Here is a 13,282-nt window from a genome sequence, read left to right on the forward strand (position 1 = left end):
CGTGTCTCATTTCGTACAGTGTGCTGTTCTTACCAGTTTCTTTCAGCAGCACCTCACAAAGTCCCTCCATCGCTGTGGCTCAGAGTTTTTCTAATCTGTTTAAGCAGAGCTGCCTTACTTCCAGATAAGCTACCATTTACTGTAAACTTACAGCTGGAAAAGGCAGGATATAATCAAAACAATTTGTTTTTCTTTTAATCTGGACATGACAGGGTGACGGTCAATGTTAGAGCAGCTGTGATCAATATGTGTAAGGGACAGAAACATTATTGAAGTACACAGCATGTTGTAAAACATCTGCACTGTTTCAATGTCAGCTGACTGGTCGCCCTCAGGACACTCAGCGCACAACAGTCAATGAAATGCTGCATTGTACAGACAGAGAGCGACGTATAGAAACAATGACAAAGGATGTGAAGTTCAAAGACTCTTATCTAAATGGTAAAAAAGATAAACAACATGAACGGTTTATGCTTTTTATGCTAATGAATGTTTTACAAGAAACCTAAAAAATAAATAAATAACAATTTAGCTAGACTATCATTCTCTATTTTTGGAATTGTAAGAAATTACTGCAGAATCTACAAATACAACAAAAAGCTTTACAACATGAAGTCCACCAGAAGCTACAGTACATAGGAGTTATGCACCTAGTAGGCTAGGTCACGTTTAGCAGGAGTGGCTTATCTGGCGTTCTCATTTATTTCTATTATGGATGAAGATTTAGCCATAGTCTGTTTTTGTGCCATATAGAAACTGGAGCATGAAAAGAGATTTAAGGTTATCTTGGCAACAGTCCACTGTGTTAGTTAGTGTCAGTACAGTAAGATTCGGGTTTAAGCCCAGTTCTAAGCAGATATTAGCATTTTTAAATAATATTTTCTCCTATTTATCATTCCTGATTTCTTCCTACTCAAACAGTCCTTCGGTTTCCTGACTGTCTTTATTGTATGGAGAGCCTGTGTGCTGTGCAGCACTCGACACTGCTGCAGAAATGTGCTTTCTGTTACCCACAAATCTCATCCTCCCCCCTCCCCATCCCAGAGAGCCCCCATCGCCTCAGTGGAGTGGTTGCCACAGCAACCAGCTTGTTCCTCAGCCATATTTGGAACGAGGAGGAGGAGAGAGGAGGAGAGAGGAGGAGAGAGGAGGAGAGAGGAGAGAGGAGGAGAGGAGGAGAGCTGCAGCATATTGCTGGTGACACGCTCTGGGCACACAAAGAGGGAGAGGGGGAGATGGAGGGAGGGAGGTACATTCAGGGTGTCAGACCCTTCCTCCAATCCTTGAAGAAAGAGGAACAGATTCCTCATGCTTTACAACTCCAACGCTCGACGTCTCGGCTGCTTCGCCTCAGAACAGTGAACGCCTTGTTGTCCTGAGCATCCAGACTGAAACTAGCTTCTTCACTGGAGACAATTGTGACTAAGTGACAAAGCAGTTTCAAAGCTTAAGAGCTGTTAGAGAAAAGACAAACACAGTCGTTTAGTCGAGCGCTGACGTTGCTGAGATGCTTTCAGTGTGCGTTAGTCCTTTTAACGTCACTCTAATACCACAGGACTAGTAGGAGTTCCCTAGTAGGTTCAGTTCAGTCTTGGTTTTAGTGTTTTCATGGGCTTTGAGGCAAACAAGAAACATATGGATGATACCCATCTTTTAGCAGATCCCTTCAGTATATTCTCAGCGGAAACAATAAAATGTTTAAGTCAACAAATTCAGACATTTTCCAGATTTTAAGATCTTGACTCTGTGTGGAAACTAGAGACCAGTGCACCAGCTTTCCAGCATAATACAGTTTTGTTTCGCCTCTGACTAAACATTGTCACATGGCGCTATACAACCACACGGATCACAATCATGCTCCTGCAGCTCAGTTACTATGGTTACTTAAAGCATTCTCGAGGAAAAATCTTCTTGGAAACCAAAAATTACGTGTTGTTCATGTGGAAACGGAGAAAAGAAGCAACACCCTATCAACAAATAAGAGACGGACTAGAAGGAGGTACTGTTAAATAGATGTCCTCTTTATTAAAAGACATTACAGATTAACATTCAGTGATGAGCTTGAATGATATTGCTTACAGTGCAGAGCCCAGCCCGGCAAGTGTGTGTGTGTGTGTGTTTTAACATTACATTTCGACACCAACGTGTCATTAAAACATTAAAATCCACAAGTCTCTTCAATTTTATGCTGTTAATCTACATTAAAATCCACTAAAATGGTAAAAAGAAACTATGTACACACACTCCACAATGAAAGGTGTAGCACAAATGGATGGAAGATACAAGCACCAGGTAATAGGCATGACCAATCAACACACAGGAATGAGGGGAAGAGAGAGACTGAGCACAGAACATGCAGCAGGACGGAATGGAGTCAGGATGAAGCCAGGTTCTGTGGGCTGTGGAGTGGTCTGGGTGCAGAGCCATAGATAATGTTTGGCCATGCAAAGATGGACAAGCTGGTGGCCATATTTGCTCTTTTCAAACAGCCTACAGCTTGTGCATCCTTTATTAGTTTTTGCTGCCATTTTAGAGCTTGGTCTGACTTTGAGTGAAAGATTAATCTCATTGCACTGCAGCACAATTAAGCTCAAGGCTCAATTGCCAGCAAAGAGATAGCTGCATATGATAGTATGTAGATTACATTATAAAGAGGTATATTATGGGGCTGGGAGGGAGGGTTAGATAAGTAGTAATAAACAAGAAAATGACATAGATATATATCATATCTATGGGCACAAAGCGGAGTGATTGAGCGTGTGTGTGCCCCGAGGTTTGTTGAGTGAGGTCAGGCATCAGTGTCTACTTGAACTGCTTGATGGGTGGGGGCACCTTGATGTCCTGGCCTTTCTCCAGTCTCTTCTCACACTCAATTAGGTAGTTGACGCCATCAATCACTGTCTGCACCAGTTGGACCTGAGAGAGGAGCAGAACACATTTGAATCCTACTACTAGTAATTTCTCCAGTAGGTGGTTGACGAGTAGTGGAACGTTTCGATCTAACAAGAACGAAGTCCAGTTGCCAAGAATCAACCTCCAGATAACTTCCCATGGACGAACGTGATGATAAATTAACTAGTTTCCTTAAAAAGAGGAATTCCGCCTGTGCATCTTATTTTCAAAAATGCATCTTATTTCCAAAATGTACAACATCTGGTAGATTATCTGCTGTTAGGGTGAAACAGGTACAGCTGCACGATTTGAGTGCAGGAAAATACTGTAGGACTTTTTTTTTTACATTCTCACTCATGATGAAATCTTACTTTGTCATGCGCTGATAGAGAAAGTTATTAAATCTCTGTGTACTTAGCAGAGAAAGAAACGACTATAGTGCCCTCATTTGTCCATCTCTTATTAAATTGACCACATTCTGAGATTGCTCCTCTCCTGAGTGCTCACCAGTCTGGGTGATGGACGACCAAACAGCACTGTGCAGCCCACACAATAAAACAGAAGTCGATGTTTGATGAAAATTAGATAAGTGATTCTAAATCTGCACAATCTCAAATGCTAATTACTACACTGCACTGCACTCCTCCCAGAAATGAAGAAGAATGGCGAAGAACCATTTCTACTCTGTGATCAGAGTACTATAAATAACTAAACATGTATTATTGGCTACTGCACAACTGGTTTAGCAGGTGATTGCTTCACTCTGTTAATAAAAGACAGTTGATCACACCCTTCATTCACACTCGCATTTCGACTTTGGTTTCCCTACCTCAGACTGTCCCAGGCGGTCCAGGTTGGAGATGTCGAACACCCCCCCCACGGCAGCAGTATCCACACCACCAGTCCCTCGCTTCTGCAGACGCAGGTTGTCCAGGATCTTACTGAAGCGGGAATCCTGGGAGGTGGATTAAAAATGGTTTAAATTTCATCGTCATTTAACAAATAACAACTTTATAACAAACATCAAAAGCAAGTTATTTGTAGGTGAACACAGTCCATTTAAGTTCTGAAAATATTATTTGGCCTATTTGCCATTTTTGTAGCAACCATACACATTTAAAAAATCCAGCACGTGGATCCAAAGTATGCAAATATGATGTAACTAAACAAATTCAAGTCATTGTTTTCATTGTTTTTGGAGAAACAAGATGATATTAGGCTTTTCAAAGCCTTTTTTTGTTTTCGGTCTTGACACAAACAGAATAATAACACAAAAATCCATGTTACCTTGCTCAGGAGGGGCAGTTTGACGTGGACTCCAGCTCTGAGCCCAGTGCCCAGGTTGGAGGGGCAGGTGAGGATGTAGCCTAGCCTCTCGTTCCACATGAACTCCCATCCTCTCTCCTGGATCAGACGCTCCACCTTAGAGGGATAGAATTAGTCAGTAAGAATGTGTTTCAGTCATACAATAACCTCTCGCTTTTGGCACTGTGGTCTTTCACAGTTTAAGCTGAATGTAGGAGAATTAAATGAACTCCAGTGGGAGTGGACTGATACAAACACCGGCACTGTGGTGAACTGAAGCTGTACAGAAGCACTGAGGTATATTGTTCAGACCTATCACACACTAACTGTGCAACAGTGTAGTACCAGATGCTGCACTGCTTGTCCTTTGGACTGGAACATGGAGACCGTGGATAACTAATTCATGTTTGCCTGGCCATATGTTTGTCTACAGGCTTTATTTTCTAGGCAGGGTTGGAGATTTTTGCTTTTGCAAGCGTAAACCACATGCTTTTAGTTCATATTAATGCATTCCCCTCTGGCTGATTAAATACTACATCTGATGGTGGAATGAGGGACTTTCTACTATAGTTAAAGCCACTAAATTAAACGTATGCTGTGCCCAAGTGCACAATGATCCTCTATGATCCAGTACCTTAAACAAACACAGTCTTACCTCCTTGAGGCCTCTGCAGAATCTGTCAAAGACTCTCTTCATGTTGCCTCCCTTCTCCATGGAGATGACCCTGGTGTGATCCTCCTCATTGATCCAGATCAGGAAAGTCTTCTCATTGTTGTGCCTGCACAGAGAGAAGTTCAATTGAATTATACAACATTGACCCCTGTGGGTTGGGGTCTGTTCTCTGATATTTAAGGAGCAGTGAACAGACAGATTGCAGCACCCAAGGGAGCGGTAATTGATTCTGATGCAGTAATCAGTCAATTTCAACACAGGGCTCTTATTAGCAGACATTAAGGACAAGATTTTAACCTCATCAAAACCTTCCATATATTTACTTATTCCATATACTGAAGAGTAAACTAACACCTGAATCTTTGAATCCAGATTTAATGCAGAAGTGATATTGGGGAAGCCTATTGTAAGTAAGTGTACATGATAATTTCATTTAACAGATTAAGTAGAGACCAGTGATGCTTTTCTGCCATTAACGGGGCCATTTGATATTGGTGAGTAAAGAGGAGGCCATTAGCCATAAGTCAGTGAGAATAATGCTTGTTTCTGCCAGGGGGTCATTCACTGTTGTGTTTGCCAGAGGCATCTGCAAGGCTGCACCTGTGCTTACAAGGCAATATGGTTCTGATTTATGGCACATATTACAGACAGTAGAAAAACAGAAACCATCCTTCAGCCACACTAGGTGTGGGGGTCTATTCGTGGTGTCTGTCTTTTGGTCCTACATCTTTGTCTAGATTGGAAATTCTCACCAACTTTTGAATTAATTACTTTGTCTTCAAAGTTTAATTCTTAATTTAAAAAAAATCACGTTGTGTTCTACTGCTCTTAGCAGACAAGGGAAAACTGAGTATGTATACTGTAAATGTACTTAGACAAGGCAAAAATGACAAAATACTATAAAATTAATAATCAAATGTCCATGAACATTGTACTAAATATTCATCATATGGAGTGCATTAATCATCTCCTCTGATGTTCCCTCAAGTACCTCTAAACCTGTTTCTAGTGTAATTATTTTCAATGGAAGCCTTCAGTGGACTTAGATGACCCTATGACCTCTTCTGAACCTTTTCTGTATGAGTTTTTGAACTGAGAAGCTACTGTCACTGTCTTGTTGACCACACTGGCCTCTTAAATATTGTTAGAGATTTAAGAAAGTAATGAATAGGTTATGGAGAGAGCAGGGTCGGCATCTGACAAAAAGGAAATTAGGGCAAATAAAGAGAACAAGTGCAAAAGGAGCTGGAAACTACAGCAGCAGCACAGGACACAGGAAGAAAAGGAGACCCGAGGGAGGAGGGAAACAAAAAAAGGTGCTGTAGTAAGATGAGGTTATCACAGGCAAAGAGGAGGGAAAGTAGAGCATGACATATGGACGGTGGAAAGACGAGAGTGTGAGAGAGAGTCGGTGAAAGAGAAATCTGCCAGTGGACGTGAAAGAAGAGCTGATAATGATAGAGTGAAGGTGAATTATTGAGGAGAGAAGAGAAGAGGAGGCTGGTGATTGATTCTGGTTGGCTGATGTGTTGCACTGCACTATTCCTGGGTCCATGTTGAAACTTAATGCTGAGGGAACATTGTCTGCATTGCTAATAAAACACCTCCAAAGCTCAGCAGCAGGGAAATGACAAACGTACCAGTGACATTAAAGACTGCCCAGGGACGGCTGGGCACTGCACACTGATCAAACTAAATGCTAAATGCCAGATTTTTTAAACAAGAAAAAAGCCAAGTGATTTTGAAAGAGGGTTCATTGTAGTACGAGCTTCAGCCACACAGACTGCTCGATTAGCTGGTGTTTCAACAGGAGCAGTGACTAAAGTGACGTCTGCTTTTAGATCTATGGAAAAGGCATCTGTAATTAAGGTCGGAGATTTTGGTTAACAGCTCACATTTGATTACCATGGTGCTTGTGCATTAGTGCAATATGTAAGGAAAACAGAAGGGCGAGAATGTCAATGCAAGACATGATCAGCAAGAACAGTCCAACAATTACACTAGGAGGGATATTATAGTAGGTCTGCAGTTCAAAATACCCTCATTACAAAGATAAGTGCACATTTATAAGTACAGTGGTGCAAAAACCAAAGACATTAGTCGACAGAGTGGAAAGAATGATGTGGTCAGATGAGTCAGTCCTTCCCTAAAGTCTATTGTTGAGATTCGTTACTACATACCAACAATATTAACCCCCCACGTTTTGCCCTAAATAAAGAAAATTCTTCTCGACCAGGCAGAAACTTGTACCACCACGTTTCACTTACCAAATCCCACGGGCATCTGGCCAGTCACGGGCCATGCCTGCACATGTCAGTAGGGGTGACACGGGCTTGTCAAACAGGAAGTGGTCCTGTGATAGATAAAGGGAACAGAGATTTTATACTCACAGTACAGACAATGCCTATGACTGAAGCAGTGAAAACTTAGATTGGAAGCTTCTGCCACAGAGAGACAGAAAAGACGTTGTAATCTGGTCAATCTCTCTCATTGTGGGTAGGAAAACATGCCATTGTAGGAAGAGCCAACACCCATTTCTCATTATATGTAATTAAATAGTTCATTCTTGTCCTCTTTTTCTCCTCCGTTTGGACGACGGTAGGGAGTAGTAGTAGTGCATGTTCACCAACTGTCACAATAGGATGTTTTTTGTATTAGTGACCTCATTGAAAATAAATTAAGTATGTTAGACATAACTATCACTTGGCAGGCTGCTGCAGTGTGTCATTTCTGAAACTGATCCTGCAGGCCTGCAGACAGACTGAGGAAAACAACTACTGTATTTACATGACTGCTCATTAAATGTAATTTAGTTAAGTAGCATGAAATATCATACGTCAAGGTGAACAGCCTCTAGGGCTTTGTTCACATTACAGTGTACGTGACATGTGTCCTGCTCCCGTGTGAACACAGGTGAGGTCTTAAACTGCCACGCATGCGCAGCCTGAACTGAAATATGAGTCACTTGCAAACAATACCAACAATTACGACATTTGTAGTCAAATCATGCTTAGTTATGGCGTGTTCCTTCCACTGTGGCTTCCACAAAAGCTTTTCCATAAATGTCCAAAAAATGTTAAACTTCCTATTCTCTCCATTCATTCCCTTTGTTGCTGCTGTTGCACATCTCTGTGTCTATTTTTGAGCTAGAGATCAGACACGAATCAGATCTAGAACGAGAGAAGTCCAACGTGGAAAAAAATCAAATCTGGTTTGAATTGAGTTCCTTTAATAAATAGTCTCTTTTAAAACTGCAGAAATATTTAAATAGTCAAATGAGTATTTAGTTTAAAACTGCTTCTTTGAACTGGTTACTACGTTCATAATGTACAACATCTTTATACACATACAGTGCTCCTGCATCACTCACATCAATGAGCTGCTGCTGCTCCTTTTCTGTCATCTGGGTGAGACTGTAGTACCTCCCGGTCAGGTCACCTTTCAGACCAGCAAGGGCGTCCACCACTACCCTCTCCACCTCCCTGCGCTCTGCACGGGTGCAAGCTGGGGGCAGGCTCAGCCCACGGATACTGCGGCCCGTCCTCACCCTGGATGACAGTACGTAGCGGTCGTCAAACTGCCCTGAATGGATCTAAAAGAAAGATAAGCAGGACAATGGTCCTTCATTTCATTTCAGTGTATGTTAAATAAAATCACTGATTACAGGTCTAGTGGTACCAACTTTAAAAAGAATGAATGAATGAAAAAGATGAATAATGAGGATGAAGCACTGTGGTTGTAGATTAGCTGAGTTTTACCTTACTGGAGTCCAGGTCAGTGGGGTGCTTCATGTTGTGAGGGTCATAGCCGTTGTGCCTCTCTTTGATGACAGGGTCCAGCAGATCTGCAAACACCTGAAACAGACCCAGAATATGAGAATATTAAAATATATCTAATGACTGTTAGCTGCTCATGCTCAAACAGCAGCACATACTAGATGTTTGCAAATGTTTGTGTAGGTTATCTGAATCTGTTAATCTGTTAGCGGTATCACTTGGTCCTAACTAACCCTAAACTGAGCAATGTGACATTGTCTGTGTCTCTGTGTATTGTGCATAGTTATTATTTTGGGAGCTGTGTCCTTTTTCAAATAAAATTCGAATTGACTGAATTTTATGTGTGAAATATTATGTTTTTTCATAAAAGAGTGATTTTTAAAGTGGGTAGAAGCATGTTTCAACAATCAGTGCAGTCTGTATATCGCAACTCTCTGTTGGTCGGCACTTCCTGCTCTTCTGTCTGAATTTCATCTTCACAACAGCACTCCTACCACACCCAGACAGTATGACCTCAATCAAAAGACTCACACCCACACATGCAAACGGCAGGGATGAATCATGTTCTGCATTACACTCTGGAGTCTCTGGGACAAACAACATCTACAAGTCTACCGAACAAATTCAAAACAGCTTCTGGCAACTGCAAAAAGTCCAACATATTTTTGTGGCCTCTAAGGAAAGTAGGCAAGCCTCGCTACAGAAGAATAAGGAAACATCCCAGAAGAGGCGTCCTAGCCTAAAATACTCGTTCCCCTGAAACAGCACAGGGAGGATGTGTGACTGAATCCCTTGATAGTGTAGGGAGGGTTAAAAACTGTTATTTCCCAATAATTTCTGATGATTCAAATGGTTCAGCTACGTTAAAATCATCTTGAAAGTTACAAGAAATCAATGTGGACTTTTATTTATTGTGTAATTTTGTGTTGTTTCAACTATTTCTCTTAATTTTCACTCTGTCACTGCAAAGTCCAACTGGACACCCAGGCCTACCCGTCCCTTCTTGTGTGTGAGAGAGAAAAGGCACAAAGATGTCTGACCTCGTAGGACTCCTCGTCTCCTGCCACCATCCCGACGGTCTTGATGAAGGGGTGCCCAGGGTTGTCCACGCCTGTCTGGATGGCTTGGTCCAGGGTGTAGCCATTAGGAGTGGCCTTATCACACAGCTTGGCATAGATGGCAGGTGTCAGGTTACTGGCCATGCAGTTGTTGTGTTTGCGCAGGTCAGGGTACTCCGCACTGTACAAATAAAAAAGAAAGATAACATATTGCTGCAGTAAAAGTGTGAGTGAAAGACTCACTCACCTCCATATAGTAGGTGCATGTGTAACTGGGGACTAAACATGTACTGGTACATTAGACCTCTGCTATGTATGACTAACATAATGTGTATATTCTTATCAATTTAAAGCTGATGGAGAAAAACACCTTTAGATCTGTGTTGTTTTTGCAAAGTAATGCTGCTCAGTTGACTAATGACTTATTCACCTGTGTCTGAATGAATTATTTAGGCTGGCATGGAAAAAAGAGAAGATTTCCTGTCAAATACTGGCTTTAATCCAAATAATGAAGGAGGAATAAGAAGGAATAAAACAGAGGCAGCACCGACTGGATTTCTGCTTCCTGCTGTCCTGCAATAATCAAGGCTTATAACCTGTTATAAGGTCTAACCCACGGGTTAGACATCATATTACCCTGAACATTGAACTGTAACAGGTGACAATCTGTGTATACACTACATACTACAAATGTCACAGATGGACCAGGGCCAAAGTCTGTTGTACTCGTTCTGTATGTTTAAACTGTCCATGAGTGGATTTTGGCTTCTTGCTTTAGGTCTCCTGTGGTTTATTCCCTTTAATCCACAATGTTTGTTTTTAATATATATTAATATTATAACACCTGTTCCACTATCACAACGTTTTCTTATCTTTTGAGGCATTTTATTTTTAGTACACATCTCAGGTAGAGAGGTGACAGGAAATGAAGGACAGATGGCACCTCAGGCAGCCGGCAAAGTCAGCAGCTAGAAAAGAACAATAATATGTTTGTTTTCATCCCTGGATTTGACGATACCTATGCCGATTATCTGTAAAAATAAAAATGGACTAAAGATTTTATTATTATGATATTATTCTCTCCAGTGATGCTGCAGTTGTCAATCAGACATGACAGCAGGAGATCTGCTTCGGCTCCACTGTTATTTATTTGATACCTGTAGTTTCTTTATGCACTCAGACCATAATCAACCAACAGATGACTATGTGTTATTACAGAGGAACATACGAGTGTAGTGATCCCTGAGGAACTTCACGAGCATCCATACAAACTCACTGTCAGATTTAGTAGATGCACCTGTGCAATCTAATGCGACCCAATCACTGTAAACCTCTTAACTCCAGCACAGCTAGAGCCAAACTGAGAAACACAGCAGACTTATCACCTTCCTGACAGAGAAATGAGAACCGTGTAAAAGCAGCAGTCGTGGCAGATCTGTACCACAACATCTTCTTTAACATGACTTCTCTTCACATGAAGATGCTGCCTTCATTACCATATGTGCACACACTGTATGTGAATGATGTTATTATTAATATCAGTTTGGTCTAGTGTAAATGGAAGCAGCCGTCCCCACCCCACCTATTTGACTTTATAACATCATATTGACACGCAGGATGATAAAGTCCAGTTTGTTGATAGCTTTATCTTTCCCCTCTGTCAGTGATGAAAACGGATTCGGGCGGATCCCTGTGGCGGACTTCAGATCAGACTGGGATGGAAACCTCTCTGAGCCTCTTCACTGCATCAATAAGACTCGATAGGAAACAGCAATCAAACAGTAATAGATTACTCTGGACTGCAGGGACCGAGTCCGGCTGCAGGGACCGAGTCCGGCTGCAGGGACCGAGTCCTGCTGCAGGGACCGAGTCCTGCGCTGCAGGTTCAGCCTCGGTGGGACCATTATGTAACAAACCCAGTGCAGGTTGTTATATTCGTGCAGCAGATAAGGATTTACTCCTGTGAACGTATGCGCTGCTTTGTGGGAGGACGCCGGCGTGTCGACGGACACGTACGCAGCCTCCCTCCGCCCCCCCCCCCGGCTCCATTATGATCGCATGTTCCGATTCATATGAAAATGCAGACATATGCGCGCCTGTGGTGCACAAGCAGCCATTTTCTCAGTTGTTCCCCCGTCTTAACAGAATTTCCTTTCGATCATAACAAAGCACCTTTATGATTTCCTCCAGCGACGTTACTTCAGTTTTCCACAGATGATGCTTTTACTGTGTGTTAATCTATATATTAGCAGTAGCTGGGTTTTCTTATTTCCTCATGTGTCTTCACACTGGTGATTGAATTAACACAAGTTTCACATGCATTCTGCAACAATAACTGTGGATTTAATATAATTAGAGTTTGCATCTCGTGTTTTTTTACACAGTAATGCTTTTACGCATGGTTTTAATCTCCTCTGTCATCCTACAGTGTACACTTCAGTGGTGGGATAGTGTATTAGAGCAGGCGGGGTTAGAAAGTGTTTACAGGCTGCACATTTACCATTATTAAGAAGTTTAAGCTGTTTTCTATTTAACGAGCTTGTTTCACACCATTAATTATTTGAATTAAGTTCATTATTAATAACATGCATATCAACGTCATGTGCATTTGCTGATTGATGAAATGACTGGTTACACCCTCACCTTGCGGGGTACCTCCTGCGGACGGGCACTCCGGCGCTGACGTGTTCCCGGTGGAGCAGGAAAGCGGCCGTGACCGCCGAGCCCCCCACCAGCGAGAGGATCCCCAGGTTCCGTCTGGAGGACAGGACTCTTGAGAAGCTGCTGGCCATTTTTATGATCGTTGTGCGTTTAGAAAAAAGGGTCTAATTTCCACGTTCGCAGGGAGGGAGGCACAGCTGAACGGGAGCCCGGTGATGAAGTACCTCTGAAGGAATGATAACCGGGCTTTTACCGGAGAAGCGTCAAGACGGAGGAGAGACGGCAGTGCACACCGGATGTGTACCCTGCTTCAAAATAAAAGCACAAGCAGAGATAAACACGGTTCAGCGTTCGTGGATAAATTGCATATTTGTAAATGATAATCATAACATGTAATTAAAACACTAATTACTTATTTATTTTTCTATTTTACCAACTTAAAAATAGTAGCATATACGAGTCTGGCTTATTCTAAGAACTACATTGTGAACCCACCTCAGAAGATGTCACAGCCTTCCACTGCCTTTACAGCCAGGCAGTGTGTCTTTTCCCAATTTTAATTTAGAACTTTCCACCCCTTCTTTCACAAAATCAGTTATTATATTATATAAAGTATTTGGGCTGTCTTAGTCTTGACAGTCTAACACAGAAGATAAGAACAACTGTATAATGACAGTAACCAAGAATTTGTACCAACAGATGAAGAATAATAGATAACAGTCCAACATAAGGTATGGCAATGAGCTTAATAATATAGGCTACTGGAAATATATGTAAATGTGTGGTATTAATACAGTTAATTGTGTATTTGTCATCTGCTTCATAGTATTGTGTTGTTGTAGAAGCTACTCTGATTGCATAATATTTAAATACTTTAAAGACAGATACAACCTGTCTTATCATGTAATGTTTTGATT

At 41.7% G+C, this 13,282-nt stretch overlaps 1 protein-coding gene across 1 annotated transcript; it reads right to left on the reverse strand.

Annotated features, from left to right (window-relative positions):
* Positions 1-2,732: 2,732 nt before the first annotated feature.
* On the reverse strand, positions 2,733-12,618 carry LOC113165418 (creatine kinase U-type, mitochondrial). The gene is made up of 9 exons (XM_026364855.1): positions 12,348-12,618; positions 9,687-9,885; positions 8,629-8,724; positions 8,241-8,462; positions 7,138-7,223; positions 4,853-4,976; positions 4,180-4,314; positions 3,722-3,847; positions 2,733-2,916 (listed from the first exon to the last, which is right to left on the reverse strand). Exons 1-9 carry the CDS (start codon positions 12,494-12,496, stop codon positions 2,803-2,805), a joined length of 1,251 nt encoding a protein of 416 aa, XP_026220640.1. The 5' UTR covers positions 12,497-12,618; the 3' UTR covers positions 2,733-2,802.
* Positions 12,619-13,282: the final 664 nt, after the last annotated feature.

The sequence above is a fragment of the Anabas testudineus genome, chromosome 6 (genome assembly GCF_900324465.2).
Source record: "Anabas testudineus chromosome 6, fAnaTes1.2, whole genome shotgun sequence".
Classification (NCBI taxonomy): Eukaryota; Metazoa; Chordata; class Actinopteri; order Anabantiformes; family Anabantidae; genus Anabas; species Anabas testudineus.